Source organism: Primulina eburnea, chromosome 7 (assembly GCF_022965805.1).
Source record: "Primulina eburnea isolate SZY01 chromosome 7, ASM2296580v1, whole genome shotgun sequence".
NCBI lineage: Eukaryota > Viridiplantae > Streptophyta > Magnoliopsida > Lamiales > Gesneriaceae > Primulina > Primulina eburnea.
Window position 1 is genome coordinate 5734212 of NC_133107.1, and position 17168 is coordinate 5751379.

At 33.9% G+C, this 17168-nt stretch overlaps 1 protein-coding gene across 1 annotated transcript; it reads right to left on the reverse strand.

Moving 5' to 3' along the window:
* Window positions 1–550: 550 nt before the first annotated feature.
* On the reverse strand, window positions 551–15993 carry LOC140836929 (1,4-alpha-glucan-branching enzyme 3, chloroplastic/amyloplastic). The gene is made up of 22 exons (XM_073202803.1): window positions 15569–15993; window positions 15297–15368; window positions 14958–15022; window positions 13980–14657; window positions 12931–13103; window positions 12716–12805; window positions 12062–12137; window positions 10628–10735; window positions 10095–10185; window positions 9796–9897; window positions 9313–9415; window positions 6944–7081; window positions 6791–6862; window positions 6536–6625; window positions 6115–6192; window positions 5943–6050; window positions 5428–5517; window positions 3436–3540; window positions 1807–1892; window positions 1630–1684; window positions 1407–1451; window positions 551–983 (listed from the first exon to the last, which is right to left on the reverse strand). Exons 1-21 carry the CDS (start codon window positions 15976–15978, stop codon window positions 1419–1421), a joined length of 2823 nt encoding a protein of 940 aa, XP_073058904.1. The 5' UTR covers window positions 15979–15993; the 3' UTR covers window positions 551–983; window positions 1407–1418.
* Between the last annotated feature and the right edge of the window lie 1175 nt (window positions 15994–17168).

Here is a 17168-nt window from a genome sequence, read left to right on the forward strand (position 1 = left end):
TAAATCATTCTTTATTATAATAATATTTTTAAAAATGAGAACAATAAATAAAAATAAAATGATAAAATCACAATACAAATTATAAATTAATTAACCTCAATTTTACATATATAATTTAGAAAATTACATATTTATTTCTATGTTATTAAAAGGAAAAGATGTCCAAAATTACAAAAATCGTTTATTAATTTTTTGACAAAAACTTGTGTGAAACATCTCATAGATTGATATTATATTTAAAATAAAGATCTAGATTATACCAATATTTAAGCAGAAACACAAATTTGACATTCTCGATCATAATTCCGTTTTTGTAAATAATCGAAAAACTGAAACCTCAAAGGTTGATGAAAAAGTTGATGTCGAGAGAAAGAAAAGGTAGAAAAAGACTTGTCTTCTATGCTAAGTTTTAAAATGGTGATGGAAAACGTCGTTGATGCAATTAGCCCTATACATTATCTAATAGTTTCCGAATGACAAATCAGTAATCCTATGGTCACTTTCACTCATAAATACCCTTAATTTATAGCTCGTCCGTTGTTAGTGCTGATTTTTATGCCATCTTCATGTTTGGAAAGAATTTCATCTTTCTGCATAAAAAAAAAATTGGTTCGACTACAAATAATACAAGTTTTCGTCCTCGATAATATCATCGGAACCTTCCCAGTTTCAAGTAAAAATCCTTTCATTCCATCCGTATGAATCAATGTGCAAATGCTCAAAAACGAGTGGCCCGTTCCAAAATCAGATAACACGAGGCTATAAAAAAATACAGATGGCCACCCTTATATATAATTAAAATTAATATGGATTATCTGTAGTTATTTGGCTCCTATAATTTGATCATATAAACCGAAAGTTCACCATGACATCTGGCCGCCAGGTGATAGATGAGAAGTACGGTAGTAAATGTAAGACAAGGAGTCGAGTTAAAAATGCTGGAGTTTTACTACACCCAGATGTAACAACCAATCACCTGATATCTGGAAACAAAAGGAGACAATAAATCAGTAGAGCTGACAAGATATCTGAATCCTGATCTTAGCATATTCTTGCATGTTAGCATCCTTTTCTGACATAATTTATGTAAACAGTTCGATCGAGTTAGATATTAGACAGCGATCTACTTCTAAATCTGTACTTCAACTTCCCCAGATTTCTTGCAGTGATTCAAATAGCAATTCAAAACCAGGTAACTTGTCATTGATGGTCAGATCTAAAAGCAAACAATTCGGTGCTCAAGTCATTGAAATTTAATGACCATGATAGCGAAGTTCTCTTTAGCATCATGCTTCACAGTTGTTTGGATGTTGAAAAAAGAAGGAAGTCGCAGAAGAATAATTGAAAATAATTGCTGCGGCCCATTTTTTAACATTTGATCATCAAACGAAATTAAAGTGCAGTACCTTCTCATGGGCTTACACTCTAAGAATACGCGCCAACTTGTAGACCTGCATAAGGGAAAAGTATGCAATATTTTACTTAATGGGAACAAGATAGAACAATCCTCAAATCATAATGTATCAGATGCACGTATAATATTCACTGTTATCTTTTTGAATAAAAAGTTTCTCTATGTCTTTCAAAAAGGAAAGAGATCAATTATCAATATCTCACAAGAGCACTGACCTGCGCAGTTCTACTTGGCAGTGGTACTTCCAAGCAAAATCTGGCGCCATCAGTTCTGTAAGGACAATTCCATTGCAAAGTATGGATAACAGATTAGATGCAGCAAACATGCGACATTCAACACGCGACTAAAAAGTGAAGGAAGGTAGATATGAGACAAAACAAGCCATGACTTACCTTCTGCTTATGGTTCTTTGAGCATATTGATCCGGATGAATCAATCCTTGGCCACCATAAATCTTTTCATCGGTATTGAGTATTACCTGTTCAAGTTATTCATAAATTATTATAACCATGTCGCTAACATAAACTGACTTCCAGTTATTGGCAAGATCAGCAGAGATGGACATTTTCGAATAATGAACAGTTTGAGGACCGGAAATTAAAACAAGGACGATCAGCATACCCAGTTCAGCCAACAGATCATCGGGTTATACTTTGGCGTTAACAAAACATCTCACATCTTTGAAATATAACCCGATGATAAAGAAAACAATTCCCAAGAAAATTTAGGTACAGATTTTGTTGGCATAGCCCACAATTAACTAGTCCAGTTTCTCCCTCTTTCCTAGATCAAATTTAGAGTGTTTAAATGCATTGACTTATTTCTTCTTGGTGCATCAAAGGTGGAATGTTTTATTTCCAATGATTGGCGATGTTATGCCAAATTATATTGCCTCATTGGAAATTGTTTGTACAAATTTAGAGGAAGAGAAAAATGTTAATTAGGCATAATAATTCCATAAATTACTATTAATTTATGTTTCATGCAGGTCTTTGTTATCAATGTGTGCGGAGGGCGAGTGTGACGTTGCACGCGCTGATCCCTCTAATCCCCATTTCTTTCAGCAATTAATTCTAAGCTATCACAATAACTGCCTTGTGTGCTTGCTTACAGCCTATGCTACGAATGGTAGGATTGCCGTTCAGAAATTTAATCTGTGTATATTTGAAAAAGAGAATGGAGATTTATCCACTCCAACTTTCATTAATGTTCATAAAAATTCTCTCACTATCGCTTCGTCGGTATTATTAAATATGCATCCTGCCAGCAAATTTTAGATTTTCTTATTGACTATATAAGCTGAACCAAACACTATTCAAATAAAAAAGATTCAAGCAACTTGCAAAATTTCCTTTCAACACGATTTCTAAAAATCTTTCAAAAACTACTCTCAAACATATACTCATCATATACATGTAATCGTTCTGTAGCCATAAAATCTTTAGCTAAAAAATTACACAAATGTTAACTATTTGTTCTATAAGCTCTACATATTTGTATGTGTAAATTACATTCACTCGCATTCGGTTTAGCTTATTTAAGGAGACTTAACATTTGAAAATCACAAGGACTAACATCCCACTAAAGTATCCTTCTACTTTATGTACATTTTTTATGCTTTTTTTATTATTTGAAATTGAAATAAAGACAACTACAAAATTTATAATGTGCCAATTTTCACTCTAACATGCGAGGATAAAATAATTAATTAAACAATTTTCATACAAATTTTGGGTCGATGTATTAATTGAGCTAATCTAATAGTTCTATATATTGTTCGACAATTAAACAATAGTTTGTTCACTAAAAAAATATCAATTCAAAATAGAAATAAATTTGCACCAATTACACCATTTGCAATAACTAATCAATCGATAAAAATAAATCAATAGTTTGTAAATTAAACATTATTTTAGTCCTTCATTAAATAGTGATAATATCAACGAAAATAGAGAACAAATTTAAACTGAAACTTATAAGTGCGGGTAAGAACAATCATACTAAACTGCAGCGTCACTTACTTGATACTCGCCGGCTTCGTCAACGCCTACATTGTATCTGTCATAAGAATTTATGGGATGGAAGTTGAAAACTAAGAGAAAAGGACCTCGTAAATAAGATATCACCTAGAACACAAGGAGGTGCGTCAGGTATAAATGCATTTGAGATAAAAATGTAATATGATTCTTAAAGTCATATCTATCAAATAATAAAAATACATTAAATAACGGCCATATGAGAACCCGAAAACAAGTCAATTGTGGCAATGTTGATTCCCCAAAGGATCGTGATCATTGGACGTATTTTATTATTGGCTTGTTTTGAAAGTTGGTTAGTTTCCTTATTTTCTTTTGTGGATATTCTATTGTTTTTGTTTATATCTTCTAAGATTGAGATCTGTTTCTCCTGAGTTCAATTTTGTTGAGAATATATGCCTTATCGTGTGAAATATATGAATATCCTACGTATCTATTTTTTATCTTGAGATTTGACGATGATTATCTTGAATCGTATATCCCATATTTTAGAAAAAAGGTATATGTGGTTGTTTAGATTAGGTTAATGAATGGTTAATGGAAAAGTGAGCAGGTTCATCGGTGTTGATCTTTAAATTCCATATTTGGTAAAAGTTAAAATTATTGACGAGATTTTATTGAAGATACAGGCGTGAATAGTGCGTATATTATGTTGTGAACTTGTCAGTTAGGTTGTGTGCGAAAAAAGGAATAAAAAGTAAAACAGTTCATTTTGTGTCGGAACAAGATGTAACAAGGTTATGTTAATACCACCATTTTCATTCTGATTTTGAGATTTTCAATTGTTGTTGGTGCGCATACCACCGAAGCTTTGTGTATTACTGCCAAGGAGAGGAAATAATTGTTCTTGGTGACAATGAGTCGCAGTGTCGAAGGGAGTTAGATTGGAACAACGCTAAAGTTGAGTGGTGCTCACCAAATGACGTCTACTCAACGTGTTCATCATAAAAGTGTCGTATAAAAGAGAGAATCTTTTATATTGTTTAAATCTTTGTATGATTGCAACTTTTGAAATTTAGTGGATTTTACTTGATATCTAGGTGTGGGTCTTTTGACCAAACTACATTAAAATCCTAGTACTTTTGTTTTCATATTTTATTATTTATTTACCCAATAATAAATAACGGTAAGAATAAGTCACTAATACTACAAAAATAACACAATTCAAGATCATTTTTCAGTTTCATGATCTGAAGTCACCCATATACAAGAGGGTAAAATTAGAGTTAATTCTAATGTGGCCATTTACCAACGAAACAATAGTTTATGATGACAATAAGATATAAAGGATTACTTGCATTCTAGAAACTCATGCGGTACAGTTTAGTGGGGATGCCCAAGACAGTACAGTAGTAGTGCTGCCTGCTTTATGGAAAATCAGGGCACCCACTTTTTCAGAAAGCCAAACAACAATTCATGAAAAATAATCAAGAAGGAATAATATCAGAAACTGACAATTTTGTCCCTCTCTTTGTCTTTGCTGTTGATTTAATCAAAAAATCAGAATGATCATATCCCAATAATTTGACGAAGCATTGGATGGCTAAAAATAACCGAGTAGTCTATAAATTATCGCTTAATATGTCTGTAAGGCCTATATGCAGTATGCTAGTTCATATAATGACAATAGATACTATAGTCAAGCCACAAAGAGACTCTGATCCGTAGTGCATGATATATTTGAAATAATTTGACAAAGGAAACAGAAAAGAAAAAATAATTAGAGGTGAGGATATATTTTCATATGTTGGATACAATTGTTTTTTTTTAATTATTCCGTTCAAAAAGATACTCTTAGCACACGTGGAGAGAAACTAGAGGAAGAATTCAAGAAACTTGATGCATAAATACATACACAAACCCTCTAATTATATGACCAAAAACATTATCAGTTCGTCTTCATGAATTTACATTGGCTGGAGAGCACCAGAAACAAACAAAAGAATCATATGCATTAAAACCAGAATGTTTTTTTACCATGGTAGTGTCATTGACATGATGGACATTGGGAAGGCCCCTTGAACCTCTTAAAAGTATTCTTTCATTGGCATCCAGTTTCATCATATCCTAAAAGGAGAAGGCACAAGAATCTCACAGGTTAATAATGGATCAGCTAACCTGATACTTTAAGATCCCAGAAACTCCATCTCATTCATTCATTAAACAATAAGAGTATGAACATAAGCAGGAGTTGATATCCCAAATGAAATTTTATCAAATGGAACCAGGCAAAACCAAATAGGGTACTCGTAAATAATCAGTCATAGCTAATGTAGAATATCTCCCCACAATTACTTTCTCGGACATGCAGCAAGGAGCTTCTGAATATCAACATAAACTAATTCGATCCGAATTTGAATTTGGTCTAAATCCAACCTATTAATGGCCCTAATCATTTGCTGAAGAAACCTTCAAATTGGGACACGATTATACAAATCACATAAAAGGATGTTAAATAAATTGAATATCATAATAACTTATTTCCAACTCACCTTATCAAATGCAAACATTTTTTTGTGAATTTCATCCGCCAAAAGATCCCAGCACCGATTAGCCAGTGAGTAGGAATAATTGTTGCTTGTCATTGGAAACTCGACCCTCTGAACTAGAAAAAATTAGATTTTGAAATTCACAGCACATAAATGTACCACAAACACAATTCACCTTTGGATGTCCGAATTCATTGCCCATAAAATTTAGGTATGCTGGACCACCAATTGTGAAGGTAATTAATCTGATCATCTGGATGACAAACTAATCATGATAAATATGGCATTTACCATATACATAGAAAAGTAGCTGAATAGTAACTAAATGGAGTTGAGATAGATAGATGTAATGGAAGTGAAACAACCCTTCTTGACATTGATTATTTTAATTAACTTAAGAAAATGCACCATGACAATTAGAAACCCAGGTGGTATAACATGCAGAAGTTCTTCAAAAAAATATAAGCTATTTTCTCTTCCTCTTGACTCAGAAAATTGTAAAAGTAGATGGACATCGAGGCATTCAAAAAAGGGCTATTAGATGCAAATATGAGGCTTCAATTCATATGATACAACAAACGATAATCACCGAGTACCTTGTGCAATGACAAACCTCTAAGAATTGACTCTTCCGTGTTAGCTGATCCAAAAAGTATTTCTGCAAATGAACGGCCACCAGAAATAGACTGGTGGGCAATGTAATGTGTTGATTAAAATGATTGAGCAACTACTTGAGTTCCAAGAAAAGAGGAAAATCTATGGGTGTAACAAGATGGGATTTATGCATTTGTTTGAGTGTGTGTGTGTGAGAGAGAGAGAGAGAGGTGGATATGTTTGATCATTTAGATCACCTGGTTGTGATTTTCTGCATACAGAAGCATCTTGCTGACAGTGTTGCTATTGCCAATCAATGTGTTCACAAGCTACACAATAATCAGCAACAAAATATAGTTTCAACGTTGTATGATGGAGAAAATAAATCTTCATATGTTGACTGAAGCAACCTTACTCATACTCCATTCATTGTCAGGGACTTTCTCGAGGAGTGACAACCACATCTCCGATGCAGATAGATTAACAAAATAATCAAATCCTAGTCCACCTTGAGAAGTTGGCTCGCAAAGCCCAGGATAAAGTGTTGCCTAAGCAGGTAAAGCTAACAAGTTACCACAAAGGAATTGCATAAAAACAATTGAAGCCAAAAATATATATTATATGTAGTATGAGACATGGAGTTTTAGGATCTCCTTTTCTGTGGCACGTGCAAATGGCCTTGAGATCATTAAATACTTCCAGCAAGCAATGGGTACTATTTTTAAGAGTTAAAAAAATAAGCACTCAATTACCTGTATATTTTTTATCTTTTTTTATAGGAAACTTAGTAATTTATATAATGAAAGTTTGTTAATACAATTGACCCATTTCCCCCAAAAAAACCTCTAATTTTATCTATTGATTCGCGTGAGATAAATAAATTATATAAAAAAATTTAAAAAATTCTGCTTAAGCTCCGATTAAGCACATTTAAGCTTGTGATACTTAATGCTTGCATCAATGCTTCACCACGCCATGCGTTTTTCAGAACATTGGGTTGATTCGCTTCACAAATAATAAGTTTAGGCCTTATTAGTGTTGGCCCACTAGTTTATCTATTAATTCGCTATTTTTGCATATATTTTTGGACAAGTTTTATGAGCTAGAATGGATACTACTTAAACCCATATTACATGATTTATGCTAAACTACCTATATTAATGTGGGATGATTTTTTATAGATTGGAGACATATATGTTGATTTGAGCAGGGTTTTTGTCTTTTCTATTTGTTTCTGTGCGGATCACGTATCCGCTATTTGTAATCATTTGCTTCTAATTAATGAATATAATATAGTTTCCTATCATTTTTTTAATATATATGTGCAGATCACTTGTCTACTATATGTAATCGTTTGCTTCTAATTAATGATATAATACAGCTTCCTATCAAAAAAAATTTAATAGATTCTGATTTTTTTCCTTTTGAAGTTTTTTAATCTATTTTGCGAGCAAATTCTTGGGAACCTTATAAATAAAAGAATTTATCTAGATCTTGATCTTGTGGTGTTCAACCAGACCCCTCGTCTTTGAGTCCTTGGAGAAGTGGAGACCTCATTCATTGTCAAATCTTTAATATATAATATTGGATCGGCATAGATCTAATTTTCAAGACCTAGAGTTCGATTGAAGATACGCAGTACTTCCTAGAACTTTGATACATGATAGATATTATTGAGCTTCTCGTCGATACACTCCAAGGTGAAACTGTTGCAATTGCCTTCTCAAATCTTCTTACAATTATATCATCCCAATTTGCAGGTTAGTTCTAGTATTAGCAAGTTCTTAACCCAAGCACACATGACATCCTAGTTTGACAGGAATAACTTGTCATGCAACTAAGCTTAAGGTTTCAATAAGTTTCTGTAAAGCAGAACCACAGCATGCCTGATCCTCATGAAGTCTACAAATTCGGATAGCATCTGGATAACAGGAAACCTACAACAAGACATATGTAACTGTGCAACTTGTGAATTTGATAAACGGTTAATATCTTAAACTTATTTTAAGAAAAGACATCTCCAGGAATAAAAGCCCCAACTAGTAAAGCTGTAAATATAGATTAAATAGCAGAGGGCCTCCCTCACGTGGAGTGGCATACTCCTAACTCTTAAGGATGAGTCACACAGTGAACTAGGTTGCCCAATCTCCCTTGGGGTCAGGAAAGTAACTGATGTAGTGTCATGGTAATACCTACCTAACCTAGCACAGGTACGTTCGGGAAATTGCTCCTACCAAAACAATCTTTGCAATAAAGAAAGAAGACTTCATTTGATCATATGTCTTAAACTATTTCTTTTAGTTGTTACTGACGTGAGGACCTTTATTGACACTTGCATTCATCAAACCTCATAAGATAGAGTCGTCCTTTTTTTTCCTTTCCCTTGCATCGTTTAGAACCTAATCTATTTTTTAGTCCTTACCGACCCTATGAAGCTTGTCGATGTTATGACACATTGATTGGAATCTTAGTAAACAGGAAAGACTAGCAAATAAAAAAATTGAAGAAGTTGCTGAGGTACAAAGAGTTTAGCAGTGGTGGGTGTTTCACAAATGTCAATGTAACTTACCCAATATAATATTGATAACGGCTCAAAATTATATGATGACATGACAATCTTTAAAAGGAAAAGCATCACCAAGGCATTCTAATCACGTAAACTACATACTAAGATAGAGACATAGAAGTTTTATCAATAAATATCGCATTTATCGAAGGAAAGCACGTTTTGATATGAAAAGATACTCAGATTCCATAGGCAAGTATAACCACATCTTACATCTTCAGCAATGGTCACTATGTCAGGATGAAGCACATGCAATATCTCATTAGCTAAAATGAGATATAACAACGCATCCTTGTCGACATATTGATTACAATACCTGCAAATGAAAAAAGGTCACCACAAAAGAAAATTGCAAAACAAAGAAGTCGCAGACTTTAAACTAAAAACAAGTACATCCAATCGTATGTGCATAAATATACAATTGTTTTTAGTTGATCTAGTTAAATTTCAAAAGCTAAATAGTGATTGTATACTATCTTATAAGATGAACAACATATTTGTCAAGACGAGATGTGTATTATAATTGTAACATTTAGGACGAGGCACCATGTACTTTATTTTATTTAATATTTTGTTGAAATTTGGAGGCCAGAAAAAAATAAACTGCATTACATCAATCATCAGCCGAAATTACACTTGAATATGGCTCAGGCAAGTAATATTTCAAAAAAATTGATAAATATTCAAAAACCTTACTCCTCCATTTCACCGGTAAACGCTGCAAATCCATTGTGTGTATACATCATTGATGACAGGGAATGAAAATAGAAACCATCTATTTGATACTCCATGATCCACCTGCATATCTCACATCAGCAATAAATAGACCCGTGAAAAATCAAGGTAAAGAAACATACAGTCACATGACATTTGTCAATAGAATATCAAATCTTATTCAAAAGATATCAACAATTAAAAAAATCAAAATAATAGGGTAAGAGGCACATAAACAACCTTTCAAATTTTAAAGAAATGGTAAGTGTTTAAAAAGTTACCAGTTCAAATTTGAAAGAAGGAAGTGCAATACGTCGTGATCTCCATATTTGAACATTCTTGTTCCCCAAAATTTATGATGACCCCTTTTACCTGTCAAAGTTGGTAAAAATGAATAAAATCTTTACTAGAAAAGTCACACGGGACCAAGCATATATTGATAGAGCTTTAATTTCTTCGTCTTATAGTTATATGTCCAGCTATGGTCTTAAATTGCCACAAAAATACATAATAAGCATCTTTCTTAATAATCATTATGTTTGGTAGTAAGAACACCTTGGTTGCAAGACAAAATCCATCTTCATTCAACATGTTATTTCCCCTTACTGTAATATGCAATGTCATTCACTGAGTTGATATTTCTATCAGTAATACAATGTTGAAGATAACTGATACGGACTTCACCGTGTAACATTTTAAGCAACTGCATGGATTTCTTGTCTCACAGTGCATATACAAAGTAAAAACATTTATAAACATAGTAACTGAAATAAATGCCTGTGCTAGCTCAAAGGTGATCAATCTGAATGTTTACCAGAATGAAAGTAACAGTCATTTGATCCATCAAAAAATGATAATCCAACCATTTCGTCAGCTGCAGCATATGAGTGGACAATATCCAAAACAACACTTAAGCCAAGCCCTACACACAAGGAGAACTATATTTAACACCGCGTAGATAATCAATAGCGGTGGAGAAAATATATCATAGCAATTAAGCTATCAAAAGTTGTTCTCAAAAGAATGAAGGATGTTGGAGATGTTTTGTAGACATATCAAATATATTGTAATTATATTCTGATTGTAATATTCTTTAGTTAACTTCTCATAATTGGAAAGTAGAATTAGCAGGGATTTGGATGTATCCATTAGGGATTCTCTTGATTAGGATTTATATTTCATTCAACTCTTGTTTCAAAGGACATGTATTGAGCTTAAAGCAGTTGAAAGATAGCCAGAATTAAGGACTGCTAGTCATAAAAAAAACTTGGCAATTGAATCCAAACATGTATGTGGTATCCAAAATGCTACAGACACATCACCTATGCTGCTATGCATCAAACTAAATGATACCGTTATTTTGAAAGGCCTACTAGATAAAACATTAACAGCAATAGATAGACAATGAATTTTTGTCTGGACGAAATAATTTCACATTCCCATGCTTGTCATCCTTTCATTTTTACATATAATTAAGCACTCCCGAAAAAGAAAAGAAAAATGACATGAAATTTAAAAAAAAAAATTGCAGAAGAACAGGTCTGCACAGAAGTGTGAATGATGATCCCCCTGCTGTTTCCTTGTTGACAATTTACAATCTAACATGTTAAATACATCCAGTTTCAACAGATAACTTCAGCCATTCCACATCTAGACGAGAAGAGAAGAATAATTTCAACTACATCCTAGGCACTTCATAGAGACGCTTATCAACAGATCTATTTGGATTCAATAATGAGGAACTAATGTCATTATCACAGCATCATTCTCAATTCTGAAATACACAAAATATGATTGTGATAGTGCTTCTCACAAACTGGCTAACAGGGCTTCTCATAGAAATTGGAGCCAATACCCCAAATTTGTATTACCTACCGCGGTGGTCTAGATGGATGTCACAGACAACATAAGATTTGACGGTAAAAGCATCCAAAGATCAGAAAAAATCACAATCAAGCACAGATTCTAATTTGTGCATGCATCTCAATGTCCACCTTACTCACATTCAAAAGGTTGAGACATATTTTCCTCACAGCATAAGTACCACCCAAGCAATCTATTCCAACGTCGACGCAAAAACAAAGAGTGTTACTTGTTAATGCTGACTAAGTTTCGTGTTATTTTATCTTAATACAGCCAAACTAAGTTAATATAATTAAGTTGGTTTAAAAGTTACTAAAGAAGTGTAGATGGCAAAAGACCAAGTAAAAGAATAAATTTATGGTCATTTGAAAGCATATGAAAGAACCATGTGCTTCATCCACCAAGTTCTTGAACTCGTCAGGTGTACCAAAACGGCTACTCACAGCATAGAAATTTGTCACCTACATATATGCACGGGGAGAAATCTTGTAAATAACAGTAAGTAATAATGGCAAAAGACAATGTCATAAAGATTTCAAATATATAGAATATATATAATCCTCTGTTATTATATTATACTATAACTCTAAATATGATATTTGAAATTTGAAAAATGTGTCGAATAATTTGTATATGATTTGACATTTAAAATATAACCGCATTCTCCCAAAACAAGACCAATCACATATTTTATTTTCCCAAGACATTTCTCCAAAATATTTCTCAGGGCTCTTCCATCAAAAGTCTTGAAACAAAACCAAACAAGCATATTAATGGTCGAGTCAGAAAAGCAGTCCTGCATGTTTTTATGAAAATATATGGCTCATCAGTGTTTGACTGATAATGAATTGAAGACAAGGTAGTCAACAATTAGTGAGTAAATCATCAAACACATCATCAAATTTGCGTGTAGCAAATATCAAAAGAACGTTAATGATTCCATTCAATAAAGTTTAGTATCGCATGTAAATTCAGCTAGGTGGAATTGGAAATGCATTTTCAGTTGTTGGAAAGTAACAAATTTTAAATTTTCACTTACTTTGTACCCAATGGTGAAATAATCCTTGTGTTCGAGAACACCTATCAGTTGGATCACATTATATCCCGCTTCCTTTACATGAGGTAGGACCTATATTGGTGATGAAAAGCGCAATAGCATTTATTGCTCAGGTCTAAACAAAGGGGCATAAACCAATGGCATAACAATGAATTCAATCGAAAAATTAGAGGAAATTGAAAGTGATAACGAGTTACATTCTTAGTGAACTCAGAAAACGTAGCAACTTTGGGCTCCTGTCCGCTGATCCCGACATGACATTCATATACACGCAACGACTTTGGCTTTGGGGGATGCTTATGTTTCCATCTGTAGGCACTTTCAGGAGGTGGTTCCCAATGCACAGCATAAGCTTCATTGTTGTATGTTTCTACAAATTGGAAACAAGAGTTCAGCTATGAGAATGTTGTCAGATGACATCAGAAATCAAATATAAAGCACAGACTGATTCAAGGAAGAAGAACCCATCTGGAAACATCAAATCATTTACGACAGAAGAATTAACTTGTGTTTTTCGTCCAAGCTGATGGGTTCGTAAATATGTAAAGTTCCTTGTGTTTAACACATGGTAAAATAAATGATTTTCTAGAAGATAAGGAGGAGGAGCAAATGGAAATATCATATTTCCTGGTTTTGTTGGAGGAAAACAGGCACGAAGTCAACCAATATTTTCCAACAAAAAAACTACGAGGAGAAAGCTAGTACAAATCAGTCATAGCAACTCCAAATCAAAGACAAGAAAAAATAAAAAAATTGGAAAGAAATTGTGGCTTGGGTATGAATGTTATTCACATTATTTGATATTTCTTATTTAGAAAAGAATAAATCGGTGGGTAACATAAGGAAGTTCAAGAGTTGTTCACTTAATCTTGTCATGCTCAAGTTAGTCAAGTACACGTGTATTAACAAAAGGATCGTGAGAAACAAGTACCTGTGAGCTTTTTTTCATTTTAAGCCACTATTTCATTCAATATAATCCTGCCAAAATAAGAAGAGGAGGAGGAATAAGCAGAATAAAAAGATGCAGGATTAGTTTTGTATGCTCTTAGCAGTGCTCAATAAGCTTGCGAGGAGGTTTGGAGAACAACGTTATCTCTTCCAAATAACACAAGAAAATGGTGGAGCATTTCTAACAATAAGTAGCAAAATGGAAACTAACCCTGCTAGTTTGGCACCAAGACTTGTTTGATGATGTAGAAATAAAATGGCAAAGCAAAAAACAAATTTCCAAGAAAAACAAGGACACCTGGGATCACATATGTTGCCCAAGCAGGAATTCGCTCTAAAGGTCCCATAGGAGTGTTGAGATAAACTCTGTACTTGCTTCCATGAGGGATCCCAGGTATATATTTCTTTAACCAAGCTTTCCTTCCTTTTCGAATCTCTAACCAATAAGCAATAGGAGGCTTCTTGGCACGAAATTTCTCTCTCCAAACAGGATCACTTACAACATCAAAAATATCATGTTCTTGTCCATCATCAATCACATCAAAAGTTGGTATATCGCTTGGTGGATCATCTTTGTGCTGCTCTTTCCAGGCTTTATATCTAGTGTGTGGATCTGCTATTTCTTCTAGTTCCTCTTCTGTTTGCGGACCATTAGGCCCAAATATTTGCTCATACAACTTAGCTGCAAGTTCATAGCGTGATTTTATAAAGCGATCTTCACCTGGTTCCCAGTACTCGTCATTCATTTTCTTAAATACTTCTTCAGCTGTGACACCACTGTCACCTTTATCATAATCATCCACGTAATTGTATTGTTGAAAATACAGTTCATCTGGCTCTTCTCCGTCCCTTACTTTATCTTCAAGAATTATGAACCAGTACCCATAATCATCATGGCCAAGATGGCCCTCCCTTGCACAACTCTCTGTCGGTGACCAGTCATTGAAATCTCCAACCAGAGAACAATAGCGAGCACCTGGTTCCAAAAGTTGAACATATTATTTTGAACAAAAAATGAATAGAGAATGAAACTTTGCATCACTTAATCATCTTTTATGCTGCTAAATCCGTAAATGAGTTGATCAGCATTTTTGCATAAGCTATACACAAAGTTTTCTGATCACAAATCAAGATTTATTTTGATATGTCAAGCAAAGGGAAAATTGCTGATAGATTTTGTCAATTCTTTACTTGCCGTATTCAAAATCAAGGGAACGCTCTTAATCGTCAATATTATACTGTATAATCACTTTATCTTGTGAAAATTATATCAAACCTGGAGCCCAATCCATGTAATCCACACGGTGCTGAACATTCCGATGCATGCCCAGTATCTCGAACCTATAAAACATTCTTCAATAAATTCCGAAAAGAGGCAAACTGAAAAAAATAAAGATTGCATCCCAACTCCCAAGTAGACTACTTGACAGATGATCCCGAGTGCAACTTTTTTTTTACATCTGCAGGTACATCTAACTTCTGAATAAGATACTGAACGATGAAGCATGATTGCCGACCTATTTACAATAATTGTGGGTCATAGCTGCATTCAATTCATACAATCCTGAAGGCACCTCTAATATAAAATTCAAGGGTGATTGGGGAAAAAACTAACCCAGAAGCCAGCTCTTTCAGATTAAGATGGCGATTAAAAATTTCGGCTTTTAAGTCCTTCAAAGCTTTATGCCTGCAATTTCATTCAACGGGAAACCATTAATCGTCCGCCATCATGTTGCTTAAAAGTTATCGTATATTCTTTTAACACTAGGAACCAATATACAGCTAGACGCAGATTAAGGTATAATTAAATCTTCATTTACATCACACTAAACCATAATGGGGAAATTCCAACAAGAACAAATATCTCAATTCAATGCCTTGAATCACCTTTCCCGAAGGAATTGGGCGAGTTCTCTGTTCGTAATGCCCTGTTTTGCAAGGAATCCAACAGGGTCAATTCCGTCTTCTTTATCAGTATCTGGCTGCTGGGTTTTCTTACGCGGTCTCTGCGAGCGTTGGGGCTGCGACTGAGGGTGATCCGTGGCGGAGCATTTGCATATGTTTATGTTGGTTTTGCGGCTTGAAAGGAGCACAGCAGAGCCACCGCTGTTGCTTCGAGTGAAATTTCTCTTTAGAAAGGAAAAATTCGTAGGGAGAGGATAGATTGGAGCTGGGTATGTCGAGGAAAACATGGAAACTCGGAAATCTGGCTGTTCCTGCGAGCGAGGGGCTTGGTTTTGAAGAGTGGATTGTTGGATAAGGACCGGGGGTTTTAACAAAACCTCTTCACTGCCCATTTTCCATAAATTTATTATCGTAATAATAATAATCGGGCTTTCCATTTTATTTTTTAATCGTTAATTGTTGGAGGTAAATGGCCCTAAAATTATTGCATCCAATCTGCTTCGCATAAAACTCGTTTCGTTTAAGATGGCTAAACTCGATCAAATTGTGGGCAAAGTTAATTGGATGATTTGGTCAACAAAATTAAATGAGGTGAGAAAAAAATACGTTTTCACAAGGATAAAAAGCTCTATAAATAAAACTCTCTCCCGTCATTCTAAAATCATTCGTTTTTCGAGTTTTTTCTGAACTTATAGCATTTAAGCAGGGCCGGTCTTAGATTTTGAAGGGCCTGGTGCAAAAAAAAAAAAAAAGTCCTTTGTATTTATATAAAACTAATACTAAAATCAATAATATAAAGATAATTTCATTATTTGATTACATAAACTAATATCTATAATAAAAAAACATTATATTCCACATTGTTAATAATCAGTATCGTTACTCTATTTTGGTGGTTCTTTTTAGATGTAAGGATCAACATGAAAATTTGAAGTGTCCGATTGATAAACACACTACCCACTATTAAATTTTAAAATATTTGATTTTAAAAAATTTGAAGATAAAATCCAAAGTCCAAATATTCAACCCAATATACTCATAACCCCAATTTAATTGGGCCCTATTCAGTCCATTCCAGCTGGGGGCCCTGTGCGGTGGCCCCATGTTGACCACCCCAGGGCCGCCCATGCATTTAAGTTATTAGTTTTATAATATGTATATCAGGTTCATGGGTTTAACTCGGATTGGACTCGTCTGGTTTTTGGGACAGGGCAGGGTTGAAAATAAGGTGGGGTGGGTTCCAGGTTTGACCACACCGTCTATGTTGTCATCTCTAGTTTAGGTGAAATATCATGAATTAAGACCGAATATAATCAAGTTTAAATTTTAATGATGCATGTATTTTTTGTTTTTGAATTATGAGTAATGTTTAATATTATTGTATTTAATGGTATATCTCGTTGTGAAAAAGTTTTGTAATCTATGTTTTGTATTTTGATATGATTTTGTTGATTAATTTATGTTTTATATTGCATAAATGTTTTAAGGAAAAAATGATTGATGGGGTTGAGGGTTGTAGAAGCACATATTCTTTTTCATGGTGTTCTCCAACATTAGTTAAATTGTGTGGAATGAAGTTGTG

Coding starts and splice junctions, on each gene's coding strand:
- LOC140836929 (XM_073202803.1), bottom strand. CDS start 15,978: ATGGGCAGTGAAGAGGTTTTGTTAAAACCCCCGGTCCTTATCCAACAA. Junction 12,806..12,930: donor TTTCTGAGTTCACTAAGAAT/GTAACTCGTTAT, acceptor TCACCAATATAG/GTCCTACCTCATGTAAAGGA. Junction 6,863..6,943: donor ATGAATGGAGTATGAGTAAG/GTTGCTTCAGTC, acceptor ATTATTGTGTAG/CTTGTGAACACATTGATTGG.